This window comes from Nerophis lumbriciformis, linkage group LG13 (assembly GCF_033978685.3).
Source record: "Nerophis lumbriciformis linkage group LG13, RoL_Nlum_v2.1, whole genome shotgun sequence".
Taxonomy (NCBI): Eukaryota; Metazoa; Chordata; class Actinopteri; order Syngnathiformes; family Syngnathidae; genus Nerophis; species Nerophis lumbriciformis.
In genome coordinates this window covers 47,426,827-47,442,050 of record NC_084560.2, presented here as the reverse complement: position 1 = coordinate 47,442,050, position 15,224 = coordinate 47,426,827, and the positions used below count along the sequence as shown (strand labels likewise).

Below are 15,224 nucleotides of genomic sequence, written 5' to 3'. Positions count from 1 at the left end.
TATCAATACAGTGATTGCTTTTATTGCACACAGGAACAAACACCCGGCCATCCACATCACAGTATTGTTTTCATAGTACTAAGAAGAGTCCCTTAAAGCCTACAGGAAATAATAGAAATAAAATATATATTCCATGTGATCATCATTGTCTAGAAACACCTTGATTAACAAATATGGCAAACTGATTAAACGCATTAATATCTTTAATACGTTTTTTTAAATCACTTGCTTTTCTTCACCGGAGCCAAGCGAGGGTCACTCAGCGTCGCCACTTTTCTGCGGGACAAAAAAAAGGAATTTATTTGATTGAATGAACAAGCACCAAACTGTATTGACGTGAACCAAACCAGTTCAAAATGTTCTGTCTTGATCACCTCTGGTGTTGTCAAAGCAGTTCTCGCAGTGCACCATGCGGTTGTACACCCACATGTAGTCGCCCGCTTTCATGTGGCCCAGCGTGCCGTTACACACCTCGCACTGCAAAAAAAAAACAACAACAACGCCGTTATAATGCCTCTGTCGTTATTATGTCAGTCACTGAAATGCTGCAGCATCTTCTCGTAAAATGTAGCTTTATAGAGGCCATATTGTTTACAGGCAGTGGCCTGGGTTGTTTATTCACTCAGCTGCAAAAAAGTGCAATAAATGTATCAAAATGTTAAGCGCCGCATACCTTTCTCGCGAACCCGCACTGTAAATTTCAGCTTTACAGATGCCATGTTGTTTACAAGTGCGACAAACAGTCGCATAAATCGGTGGGTCTCAATCTTTTTTTCACCAAGCACCACCTCAGAAAACACTTGGCTCTCCAAGTACCAACACAACGACAAACATTAAAGTACCGTATTTTCCGCACTATTAGCCGCACCTAAAAACCACAAATTTACTCAAAAGCTGACAGTGCGGCTTTTAACCCGGTGCGCTTTATATATGGATTAATATTAAGATTCATTTTCATAAAGTTTCGGTCTCGCAACTTCGGTAAACAGCCGCCATCTTTTTTCCCGGTAGAACAGGAAGCGCTTCTTCTTCTACGCAAGCAACCGCCAAGGTAAGCACCCGCCCCCATAGAACAGGAAGCGCTTCTTCTTCTACTGTAAGCAACCACCCGCCCGCGTATAAGAAGAAAAAGCGCGCGGATATACCGTACGTTTCATTTCCTTTGTGTGTTTACATCTGTAAAGACCACAAAATGGCTCCTACTAAGCGTCAGGGATCCGGTTCATGAAAAGACGCAATCTCTCCATCCGCACACGGACTACTATTTCACAGCAACTGATATTCCTGTGAACCGCACTGTGGATACAACGGGAGCACGTACGGTGAATATTCGCACCACAGGGAATGAGAAGTCATCCTTCACTGTGTTTCTAGCTTGCCATGCTAATGGCCAGAAACTTCCACCCATGGTGATATTCAAAAGGAAGACCTTGCCAAAAGAGACCTTTCCAGCCGGCGTCATCATAAAAGCTAACTCGAAGGGATGGATGGATGAAGAAAAGATGAGCGAGTGGTTAAGGTAAGTTTACGCGAAGAGGCCGGGTGGCTTTTTTCACGCAGCTCCGTCCATGTTGATATACGACTCCATGCGCGCCCACATCACGCTGGTTTTTAATATATTATTAAAGTTTGACTGACCTATCTGACTGTTTTTTTGACATTCCTTTAGCGCAGTTAGATGCGGCTTACAACACGGGGCGGCTTATAGGTGGACAAAGTTTTGAAATATGCCGTTCATTGAAGGCGCGGCTTTTAACCCAGGGCGCCTTATGGTGCGGAAAATACGGTACAGTAGCGTTGTAGGCTTAAGTATTCATTGAAAAACAAGGCAGAGGTTTTATTTAGCAAGTATATTTCACATTTTCGGCCACTGTAACACTACACACAGTTTGAACAATAACACTGTTTGAATGTAGGAAAATAAAACACTGTACTTTAATCATTACAGCTAGGTAACTGTTGTCATTAGGGCCCGCATGGCCCATTGCATCAGGACTCCCACAGGGAGTCCTGATGCAATGGGACATAAGGACCTATTGAATTTTGTAAGGTTTTATTATTATTATTATTATTATTATTAGGGCCCGCAATGGCCCATTGCAAAAGGACTCCCGAAGGGACCTATTGTTATTCTAAGGTTTTATTATTATTCTTTATTATTGTTCCGCAGCTTTGCGCACTACTTTGACCCCCTTAACATGCTTCAAAACTCACCAAATTTGACGCACACATAAAAAAACTCGAACAAAACTCTTTGGTAAAAATACCAAACCCCAAAACTCAAAATTGCGATCTAGCGCCCCCTACCAAGTAAACTTTTTCTAACTCCCAGTATGAATGTCGTAGAGACATGAAACAAAAACCTCTATGTAGGTCTCACTTAGACTTAAATTTTATTAATTTATTTCCTCGGCCAAAAATCTACAGGAAGTTTACTATTCCCCCTTCAACACTAAATTTTAGTAAAATCAGTCACTTTTGCCTCTTTGAGCTGTAATTTGACCCCCTTAACATGCTTCAAAACTCACCAAACTGAACGCACACATCAGGACTGGCAAATATTGCGATCTAATAAAAAAACCTAACCCCAAATTTAAAAATTGCGCTCTTGAGCAATTTTTGAATAAAACGGAGAAAAAACTGCTCCTCGGAAGAAAAAAATGACAAAACTGCCTGTAACTCCCACTGGAAAGGTCGGAGAGACATGAAACAAAAACCTCTTCGTAGGTCTCACTTAGACCTACATTTCATAAATTGACACCCCCCAGCAAAAATCTACAGGAAGTTTGCTATTCCCCCTTCAAAACAATTTTTTTGTAAAAAACGGTCACCTTTCTTCAAAATCTATCTCCTCTGAGCGCGTTTGTCGTTTCGGCTTCAAACTAACACAGGAGAGAGATTAAACCCTTGTGATTAAAAGTATAGATGAGCGTTTTAATTATTTATGTACTTGTATTCTTTTTTCTTTTGTACTTGAAGGGGAAAAGTAGGTGTTTATTTGAAGTGCGGTGTAAAAAAGGTGTTTATTGGTACAAGAAGTCAATATTTAATGAACATGTCTAGTATTGGACCTCATTACAGTAAGTACCTAATAAACGTGCCTATGATGCTATAGTGTGCATATGTTGGGTGGCCTTTTTTTTTTAATGTCATTTAGATACGTACGTTATAAAAATGTTGTCAATATAAACTAAGTATAGCCGTGAAAGTACAATAGTTTACGGAAATTGAGAAGGTCGAAGAGCAACTACATCTTAGCAGCAAAACTTCACTCAGCACAAGTGCCACAACGTCATCAAAGATCACCTTTTTAAGCATTCACACACAGCACCAGCATTTCGGAACAAGTATGAGGTGATAGAAGAATGGTAAAAATATAATCAATCTCTCCTCTTCCTCCTATTCGGAAAACCACAAAAAGCCGCTGCCTGACCAGGGCTCAGAAAATCTGTAGAGACTCCTCCCACCCCCACCAAGGACTGTTTTCACTGCTGGACTCTAGAAAGAGGTTCCGCAGCCTCCGAAGCAGAACCTCCAGGTTCTGTAACAGCTTCTTCCCTCAGGCCGTAAGACTCTTGAACTCATCATAATAATCCCCTCAATTCCCCCCCAAAACGGATTAACTTGCTGGAATATAAAGACAATACAACATACATCCGTAAACGTGGATGCATATGCAAAAGTGCAATATATTTATCTGTACAGTAAATCTATTTATTTATATCTGCACCTTATTGCTCTTTTGTCCTGCACTAAAAGGAGCTAATGCAACAAAATGTTGTTCTTATCTGTACTGTAAAGCTCAAATTTGAATGACAATAAAAGTAAGTCTAAGTCTAAGTCATAGGAGAACGTTACGATTAGTTTCACTTTTGCATATCATTAAACATAACTGTGGTGCGTTCAAGGACCCTCGATTGAAGTTAGAAACCCTAATAATAATTTAATGATAACAATGATATATTACTATGATTTGTGTTGTATACTGATGGTAATATAATTAGCTAATCAGCAAATATTTATACAATTCTTAAAAGTCATTCGTTCTTTGCTTTTCTTTCAGAGGTCTTTTTCGATCATTTAAAAAATATATACTTTAGTATTTATTCTTATTATTTGTGCTAGATTTTATTTATTTATTATATATTTACTGTCCATATATTTTTTTCTTCATATTGTATCCATTATTTGTATGGTTCTTATTATTTCTACATCTTTTATTATTTTTACTTCCCAGCGTTCCTCGGAAGGAGCCCTCTGCTTCAGGGATTATATCAGCCATGGCTGTGGGAGTGCTTTTTGTCAGCATCCTGTTGGCCGCGGTCTGGTGACGGTTCCCGTGATAGTGTTTCTTCACCTGGCTCCTCTGTACTCAGCCATGTATTCATCTGTGTGTGCATGTGTGTCTGATGATGGGGGCTGGTGGGTCATTGGGGCATTGTTTAGAAGTCTTTAAAGCACGTGAAAATAAATAAAATAAAATAAAGTTGGATTTGATTTGAATCTTTTTATTTTGAAGTAAAGGGGAAAACTGGACATATTTATAATCATTCAGTATTTAAATTAATAATGACAGATTATAGGATTATTTTCATTCCTATTATGATCACTTTATATTGAATTTTTTGGCACTTTTGTGTAAGAAAAAAACGTACACTACATTATTTAGGATGGTTTATTAGGTATTTTCATATGTTAATCCCATATTAAAAAAGTCAAAAATCGATATACGTTTTTTTTTACATGTGTTTAGAAAGCTCTGGAACGCTCTCCCTTTGAATCTCAGAGTGACAACATCTGTCAATACTTTTAAATCTTCTTTAAAAACTCACTTATTGGCGCTGGCGTTTAACACAGACATATGTATAGACATTGTTATGTTTTTCTTTGTATCCACTTTTAACTGTGTTTTGTATATAGAATGTTTTATACTTATTGTGATTTGTATTATTAAAATGATTTACCTTCCTGTTTATGCATTTGAATTGTGTTTTATATATAGAATGTTCTGTACTTATTGCAGAGGTGGGTAGTAACGCGCTACATTTACTCCGTTACATCTACTTGAGTAACTTTTGGGATAAATTGTACTTCTAAGAGTAGTTTTAATGCAACATACTTTTACTTTTACTTGAGTATATTTATAGAGAAGAAACGCTACTTTTACTCCGCTACTTTTATCTACATTCAGCTCGCTACTCGCTACTAATTTTTATCGATCTGTTAATGCACGCTTTGTTTGTTTTGATCTGTCAGACAGACCTTCATAGTGCCTGCGTTTCAACAAATACAGTCACTGGTGACGTTTCACTCCGTTCCACCAATCAGATGCAGTCACTGGTGACGTTGGACCAATCAAACAGAGCCAGGTGGTCACATGACCTGACTTAAACAAGTTGAAAAACTTATTGGGGTGTTACCATTTAGTGGTCAATTGTACGGAATATGTACTGTACTGTGCAATCTACTAATACAAGTTCCAATCAATCAATCAAAAGTGTGAAGGAAAAAAGACCCTTTTTTATTTCAACCGTACATCCCGTCAAAAGCCTAAAGACTGACTGCACAGTTCCTGTCTTCACAATAAAAGTGCCGCTCCATCGCGCCTGCGCTTTCAAAATAAGAGTCTCCGAAAGCCAGCGCAAACAAGCTAGCAAGCTAGCAAGCTACGGAGTTTGCCGCCAATGTATTTCTTGTAAAGTGTATAAAAACGAATATGGAAGCTGGACGAATAAGAAGCCAAAAACCAACCACTTTCATGTGGTATTAGACAGAAAGGAGGAACTTTTTTTCTCCTCCATTTGAAAACGTGGACGTTATCATCACTACTGTCTGATTACAATCAATGCAAGTCATCAGAATCAGGTAATACACCAACTTATATTCTTGCCTTCATGAAAGAAAGGAATCTATATGTGTTAAACATGCATGTATATTCATTAAAACACCTTTAACATGTAAACAAAAACGGCAAAATAAATAAATATAAATTATATACTGTATATATCAATGTATGTATATATATATATATGTATATGTGTGTGTGTGTGTGTATATATATATATATATATATATATATATATATATATATATATATATATATATATATATATATATATATATATATGATATGTGTGTGTATGTTACTCATCAGTTACTCAGTACTTGAGTAGTTTTTTCACAACATACTTTTTACTTTTACTCAAGTAAATATTTGGGTGACTACTCCTTACTTTTACTTGAGTAATACATCTCTAAAGTAACAGTACTCTTACTTGAGTACAATTTCTGGCTACTCTACCCACCTCTGACTTAGTGATTTTGATTATTATCATAATTTTTAATATTTTACTATTCTGTTTTTTTGCACTATTTTTACGCATTTTTACTGTGTTTTTATATAGAATGTTCCGTACTTATTGTGATTTTGATTATTATTATATATTTTTTTTATTTTACCTTGCTGTTTTAATCTGTACAGCAGTTAGGGGCAGTAGTCTGTTTTAAAAATGGTGCTATATAAATAAATCTACCTTGACCATCACTAGTTCAAAATCCTCCCTTGAATAGCTCTTATCACACTGCCTCGAAAAACACAGCCCTTTTTTCCCCTTTTGTCCATGTTGCGGTTTTATCAGCGCTGAAACAGATGTCTGCCTGCCTTCCACTCTTTTGTTGAGAGCGATTTTTGCAGTCTGACAAGTATTTCATCAATACATTGATTTTGCTGGGATGTGAGAATGCACAGAGTTGCAACAATATCCTACTTTGCTGGGCTCTAAAATGCTCAAGTGGATCTGCAGTGATGAAAGCAATTTTGTACAAAAAAAAAAAGCTAAGTTTTGCTAATTGAAGTCATCTATGAAAACAACAACAAAACCTTTCTCTACCATCTTGTTTTCGGACAAATTCACTACAAGTTTGAACCCCTCATAAGTGGGATTGACTTGGCATTACTCACACAGCTACAAAACTGACCACTGTAACTATTCAGGGTGTTTACAGCCAGATTTGATACACACCTTAAGGCAGGTGTGTCGAAAGTACAGTCCAAATGTGGCCTGCTGACGTCTTCAATTTGGCCCGTGAAAGTCATGAGTCAAGAAATGTTGCCCCCAAGAAGACTGCATTCACTTTAAAAGACTGACTTTGATGCTGCCATATTGTTGCCATCAAGTAAATTACATCAATTATGCTTTGACTGATACTATGTGCAGTATTTACTTATATGACCCAATGCAGACATCCTTCTCTAGTTTGGTACAAAAAAATAAAAAATCCAACCAACACAAAATGTCAACACACATTACACCAGCGTTTCTCAAAGTGTGGGGCGCGCCCCACTGGTGGGGAATAGAGACATGACAGGTGGGGCGCGAGGAACGGGAGGAAATTTCACTTTAAATTTTTTTTTTTAATTATTATATTCTTAGATTATTTTTTTTAATATGCTTTCATTTTCTATACACACTGTAAATCACTTTGTGATTCTGTCTGTGAAATCCGCTATATAAATAAATGGAAATTACCGGTACTTATTTTTACTGTAGGCTTTATATTTCTCGGTAGGAGCGAAAGTTTGACAGACATAGCAACAGTAACTAATGGGGGCGGGGCTAAGCGGAACAAACTTTCGCGCGGATGGGTAGCAGGCTAATGTGTGGATCACAATTACACAAATATATACATTTGTGACTCGCACCTCAAACGTCGTCGAGCCAGAGCCAGCGCCTGCAGAGAAACAAAAATGTGACGGGCACACACTGTCATTCACTGGGAAGCACTCGCGTCAAGGCAGCTCAGCCCCGAACTCAATGAGGTTTTAACATGTTGTGAGTGCGGTAAATTTGATCAAAACACGACCACTGAAAGTGCGACTGTTCTCTGCACTGTGTGAGGAAATGGGAGCTGATCATACAGCCGTGCTGTTTCACAGTGAAGCAAGGTGGCTCTCCTGGGGGAAAGTGCTGTCACTTGCCCTGTCTTGCCAAATGCATAGCTCCTCCTTTTTTTTTGCAAAGATTGCAAAGTGGCACTTTTATTGTATTTATTATTGAACTTGATGCAAGTTATTTGATTTATTATTGAACTTGATGCAAGTTATAACACTTTTTTTGATTTATTATTGAACTTGATGCAAGTTATAACACTTTTGTTTTATTTATTATTGAACTTGATGCAAGTTATAACACTTTTTTTTTATTTATTATTGAACTTGATGCAAGTTATAACACATTTTTTGATTTATTATTGAACTTGATGCAAGTTTAACACTTTTGTTTTATTTATTATTGAACTTGATGCAAGTTATAACACTTTTTTTGATTTATTATTGAACTTGATGCAAGTTATAACACTTTTGTTTTATTTATTATTGAACTTGATGCAAGTTATAACACTTTTTTTGATTTATTATTGAACTTGATGCAAGTTATTTGATTTATTATTGAACTTGATGCAAGTTATAACACTTTTTTTGATTTATTATTGAACGTGATGCAAGTTATAACACTTTTTGATTTATTATTGAACTTGATGCAAGCTATAACACTTTTTTGATTTATTATTGAACTTGATGCAAGTTATAACACTTTTTTTGATTTATTATTGAACTTGATGCAAGTTATAACACTTTTTTTGATTTATTATTGAACGTGATGCAAGTTATAACACTTTTTTTGATTAATTATTGAACTTGATGCAAGTTATAACAGTTTTTTTTATTTATTATTGAACGTGATGCAAGTTATAACACTTTTTTTGATTTATTATTGAACTTGATGCAAGTTATTTGATTTATTATTGAACTTGATGCAAGTTATAACACTTTTTTTGATTTATTATTGAACTTGATGCAAGTTATTTGATTTATTATTGAACTTGATGCAAGTTATAACACTTTTTTTATTTATTATTGAACTTGATGCAAGTTATAACACATTTTTTGATTTATTATTGAACTTGATGCAAGTTTAACACTTTTGTTTTATTTATTATTGAACTTGATGCAAGTTATAACACTTTTTTTGATTTATTATTGAACTTGATGCAAGTTATAACACTTTTGTTTTATTTATTATTGAACTTGATGCAAGTTACAACACTTTTTTTGATTTATTATTGAACTTGATGCAAGTTATTTGATTTATTATTGAACTTGATGCAAGTTATAACACTTTTTTTGATTTATTATTGAACGTGATGCAAGTTATAACACTTTTTGATTTATTATTGAACTTGATGCAAGCTATAACACTTTTTTGATATATTATTGAACTTGATGCAAGTTATAACACTTTTTTTGATTTATTATTTGATTTATTATTGAACTTGATGCAAGTTATAACACTTTTATTTGATTTATTATTGAACTTGATGCAAGTTATAACACTTTTTTTGATTTATTATTGAACGTGATGCAAGTTATAACACTTTTTTTGATTTATTATTGAACTTGATGCAAGTTATAACAGTTTTTTTTATTTATTATTGAACGTGATGCAAGTTATAACACTTTTTTTGATTTATTATTGAACTTGATGCAAGTTATAACACTTTTGTTTTATTTATTATTGAACTTGATGGAAGTTATTTGATTTATTATTGAACTTGATGCAAGTTATACCACAGCTGCACAGTTATTTTATTTATTATTGAACTTAATGTTATTTTATGTTATTGAGTTCGAATGTATACAACTTGATGTTCAATAAATTTGAAAATGTTAAAGCTTGGCATTAGCGCTCTGTTGGGGCGATGGGGGCAGGTGGGGCTCGAAAACTCCCCCTTGTCCAAAGTGGGGGATGACAAAAAAAGTTTGAGAACCACTGCATTACACAACCTGCTCACTGAACGTTGTGTATATTTTAAAACATATCTGTGCACCATAAAAACAAATCCAAATGACACCTATTTAAATCTATTACAAAGCATGATGGGGGAAATGCAAAACACTCTCTCCACACTTATCCATGTTTGCCGCATTTTAGCTGCTTGATATTTCTACGGAGCCCCTAAAGGGACACGGGGGAATTTTTTTTTTTAGATATGTATCTTGTGCTCACGAGAAACTATCTCGTGCTGACGCAAAAGTTTCAGTGAGCACAAGAAACTTATAGGGACACGGGGCAAATTATTTTTTAGATATGTTTCTTGTGCTCACGGGAAAACATCTTGTGCGCACGTGAAACTATCTCGAGTGCACGAGAAACTTTTGCGTGAGCATGAGATAGTTTCTCTTGCGCACGAGACACATATCTAAAACAAAATTTCCCCCATGTCCCTTCGGGGGCTGCGTATATTTCTGATTGATAACAAAACTTTAAGGAGGTCGTCACGGAAGTAAACATGGCAAGAGTCAAACTTTCAGATACTTATAATATCCAATTATAGAAATTATTATTCATATATCCATTAAATGAATATAACATGTACACATATATGTATAGACCAGGGGTGCTCATTACGTCGATCGCGATCTACCGGTCGATCTCGGAGGGTGTGTCAGTCGATCACCAGCCAGGCATTAAAAAAATAGTCCTAAAAATGAGCGATCATAAATCTTCACTATGACGTCACTTTCGTCACTTGATTGACATTCACGGCACCCGAGGGTCTTCTGAGATGACGCTGGCTGCTGCCAGCTCATTAAAATTACCGACTGGAAGGCGAGAAACACTTTATTTCAACAGACTCTGGCGCCGTACCTGTCGTCAAAACTCCAAAGACCGACTGCACAGTTGCACAATAAAAGCTCTGCTTCATCCTGCCTGCGCTACCAAAATAAGAGTCTCAGAAAGCTGGCGTGCACAAGCTAGCAAGCTACAGTTTGCCGACAATGTATTTCTTGTAAAGTGTATACAAAGGAGTACGGAAGCTGGACAAATAAGATGCCAAAAACCAACCACTTTCATGTGGTATTGGACAGAAAGGAGGACTTTTTTTTCTCCTCCATTCGAAAATGCGGACGTTATCAGCACCACTGTCTGATTCCAATCAATGCAAGTCATCACAATCAGGTAATACACCAACTTATATTCTTGTCTTCATGAAAGAAAGGAATCTATATGTGTTAAACATGCTTGTATTATCAGTAAACACTTTTAACTTATTAACAATATTAACTATATGTGTTAAACATGCTTGTATTATCTTTAAACACCTTTAACTTGTTAACAATATTAACTATATGTGTTAAACATGCTTGTATTATCATTAAACACCTTTAATTTATTAACAATATTAACTATATGTGTTAAACATGCTTGTATTATCATTAAACACCTTTAACTTGTTAACAATATTAACTATATGTGTTAAACATGCTTGTATTATCTTTAAACACCTTTAACTTATTACCAATATTAACTATATGTGTTAAACATGCTTGTATTATCTTTAAACACCTTTAACTTATTACCAATATTAACTATATGTGTTAAACATGCTTGTATTATCTTTAAACACCTTTAACTTGTTAATATTAACTATATGTGTTAAACATGCTTGTGTTATCATTAAACACCTTTAACTTGTTAACAATATTAACTATATGTGTTAAACATGTTTGTTTTATCTTTAACCACCTTTAAGTTAACAAAATAACTATTTGTGTTAAACATGCTTGTATTATTTTTAACCACCTTTAACTTGTTAACAATATTAACTATATGTGTTAAACATGCTTGTATTATCTTTAAACACCTTTAACTTATTACCAATATTAACTATATGTGTTAAACATGCTTGTATTATCTTTAAACACCTTTAACTTATTACCAATATTAACTATATGTGTTAAACATGCTTGTATTATCTTTAAACACCTTTAACTTGTTAATATTAACTATATGTGTTAAACATGCTTGTGTTATCATTAAACACCTTTAACTTGTTAACAATATTAACTATATGTGTTAAACATGTTTGTTTTATCTTTAACCACCTTTAAGTTAACAAAATAACTATTTGTGTTAAACATGCTTGTATTATTTTTAACCACCTTTAACTTGTTAACAATATTAACTATATGTGTTAAACATGCTTGCATTATCTTTAAACACCTTTAACTTGTTAACAATATTAACTATATGTATTAAACATGCTTGTGTTATCATTAAACATCTTTAACTTGTTAACAATATGAACTATATGTGTTAAACATGCTTGCATTATCATTAAACACCTTTAACTTGTTAACAAAAACATATATTTCATAAATAAGTAAATATAAATGATATATATGAATGAGGTAGATCCCCACGACTTGATCAATTGAAAAGTAGCTCGCCTGCAGAAAAAGTGTGAGCACCCCTGGTATAGACTATAATAGATAGATAGGTAAATGGATAGATAGTTATTCAATCAAATTTTTTTAGCCCAAGTCCAAAAGTTTGGACACCCCTGCCTAAAGGGGACTGACAAGCACGAGTGTGAGAGCAAGATTGTTTGAAAAACAAGCAAAACTGGCAGGACTTAGCGACTAATCGGCCATAAGTACAAAGGAAGGGAGAGGCACCTTAAAGCAGAAGGCATGGCAGTTGATATTCATGTCATCCAAGATCATCTTGGCGTCGCCGTTGAAGGGCTTATGGCAGTAGGTGCACAGCTCCCTCTCAAATACGCTCCTGAGTTAGTAAAGACATTCATGTTATATATGTTTTTTTTCCCAATTGCAGTTTGTTTTGCACAGCTTTAATACCTATCAGGGGACGTGTAGACGGTTCTGATGGAGTTGGAGGAGATGGGTGCCGACAGGATGTCGTTGGTGCTGCTGCTGTGAGTTGGACGTACAGTACAGTATTAGTTTGCTGCATATTCAGTCGCCTTTGTCACGTGTGTGGCATGGTGCAGTACCTCCTGTAGATAGTTGAGGTGTACTCAGTTGGGTTGCCGATGCTGCTGTACTCATAACTGGGTTTGGAGGAGGAGGAGGAGGACTGGTAGTAGTAGCTTTTGCTGTAGTCCTGACTGCGTGCATTGAAATACATTATTAGCATAATATTTGCGTGTGTGTGAGTGTGTGTGTGTGTGTGTGTGTGTGTGTGTGTGTGTACCTGGGTAGGCTGTTGCTGCTGACGGTGTAGGAGGTGATGCGGGTGGTGGGGTTATCGTCAATGTAGGTCCGGCTACATGTCCAAGAATGTACATAACAATGTTATTTAGTGATATCATTATTTGATTTAAGTGAAATACAAAGTACTTTATATAAATAAAAAATAATAATAATAAATATCGAATACAATATAATGTAATAATAACAATTATCTGTATCATATATTTATATAAATAATACAAATACGTCCATCCATCTATTTTCTACCGTATTACATATAAAAAAGGGTAATTTTAGTATAAATACACACATATATATACAGTATATATATATATATACAGTATATATATATATATATATATATATATATATATATATATATATATATATATACAGTACAGTACACCTTCTCATTCAATGGGTTTTCTTTATATTCATGATTATTTACATTGTAGATTGTCACATCAAAACTATGAATGAACACATGTGGAGTTATGTACTTAACAAAAAAAGGTGAAATAACTGAAAACATGTTTTATATTCTAGTTTCTTCAAAATAGCCACCCTTTGCTCTGATTACTTTTTCGCACACTCTCGGCATTCTCTCGATGAGCTTCAAGAGGGAAAATGGTTTTCACTTGTTTTCTGAACCCACACCGCCAGGTTGTGATTTGTTGGTTAGTGTGTACCCTCCTGTTGACAATTTCACCCGACTTCTTCCCTTTGTGGCCTAAAAGCTGAAATACATGTGTTTTCAAATTTACAGGACCCCCTTCATCCCCCTACAAATTGGGTGACATTACCCCCTCCTGGTGCACCACCCTGATAGATGGCTCAAGGATAGGCCCTTGGGCACGAGCTGACTTATTCTGGTATTGTGGGGAGCACAGATTGTACATTAGAATCCCGACGTCAGCCATTGGACTTTGTGCTGTGGTTAGACTGGTGACCCCGGTCACCCTAGTGGGTACCAAATTGGCACCCCTTGGAACTCCTGTTTCAGCGGCCTCTCTAACTTCCCGCAGAAGACGCCATGTTTTATCTCGGAGGAGTGTAACGGGCTCTTTTGATTTGATGAGAAACCCTGATGGTGTTTACTTTGATGCAATTGGACAACCAAGGGGGGTCCCACCACAACATAAATTGTGGTGTGAATCCTGTGCAGGTTTCGAGAACCTTCCTATAATTGGTGCTATTTTCCCTGTGACTGCTACTAAAAATGTAGAACGCATTAACTATGTTTTTTATAATCTGTTGAGACTGACCAACCTGACTTGTGATGCTGTTGAGGGGCTTGCTGAACAACCTGGGTTTGCTATGTCACTGAAGGGGGTCAAGCAAAGTGGTGACTTTCGAGAAATGCTAGTTTCCTTCCCTGACAGTGACGACAATGACATAGATTCCATCCGTTTATCTCCCATGTAACTATGCTTTTAATTTTTTACTAGCTTGCTCAAAGAGAGGCGTATTTTAGAAGTGTTGTACTAGTGATAAAGATCTTTTTAGAAGATCTGAAGGGGGAATTGTCGGAGGCAGATATTTACATATATCCGAATTTTAGTGTTACTTATTTTCTTTCATAGTCATATTTGAAAACAGCTCGTGTTTTCCATTTCTTCTCTTGCTGCTTTGTCTGCAAGTAAACTGTGTGTGTTAACCTTGAGTTCTTTGGAGTGTGTTTTGACTAGCATTTGTTTTGACTACAGAGAGGGGACAAGAGAGAGGTTTTTGGGGTTGGAAGGAAAGACCATTTTTGGCGGCGTGATAGAATGTTCTATGCTGGACTGGTCTAAAAAAAAGTATATTTGCAAAGCTTTGAAAATATACAACAAAATACCTATTCTGTCTCTGGTGGTTTTTTCAACTCAGCTTTAAGTGTCGTAAAGAGCTTGGGAGCGACTTGTGACTTGAATTCCCTGGGAGGAACAACTGGTCCAAAACGCAACAGTGGTCATTGACAAATTGGGGACATAAGCGGATTCCACTGTGTATGTTGACATAAACAGGTGGATTTTTCATGGGTGTCAAAATTTTAAGTCTGTATGTTGAAAACATACTTAATTACGTTTTATTAATAATAACAACAAATGAACCCGGACTTGATTAGTTGGTCGACATAAACAGAACCAACTAATGCAGGTACTTCTAAACATCAAATATTGACATAAAC

The 15,224-nt window shown here is 35.7% G+C and overlaps 1 protein-coding gene across 3 annotated transcripts in view; it reads right to left on the bottom strand.

Moving 5' to 3' along the window:
• The window catches only part of scel (sciellin), a 35,359-nt gene continuing 20,135 nt past the window's right edge, over window positions 1-15,224 (bottom strand). For all 3 annotated transcript variants that reach the window (XM_072914542.1, XM_072914543.1, XM_072914544.1), the window contains 6 exons: window positions 13,056-13,127; window positions 12,856-12,969; window positions 12,701-12,775; window positions 12,518-12,626; window positions 375-477; window positions 1-276 (listed from right to left, as the gene is read on the bottom strand). In XM_072914542.1, coding sequence (XP_072770643.1) covers window positions 260-276; window positions 375-477; window positions 12,518-12,626; window positions 12,701-12,775; window positions 12,856-12,969; window positions 13,056-13,127 — 490 coding nt within the window. In that variant the 3' untranslated portion in view covers window positions 1-259. The remainder of the gene's footprint in view (window positions 277-374; window positions 478-12,517; window positions 12,627-12,700; window positions 12,776-12,855; window positions 12,970-13,055; window positions 13,128-15,224) is intronic.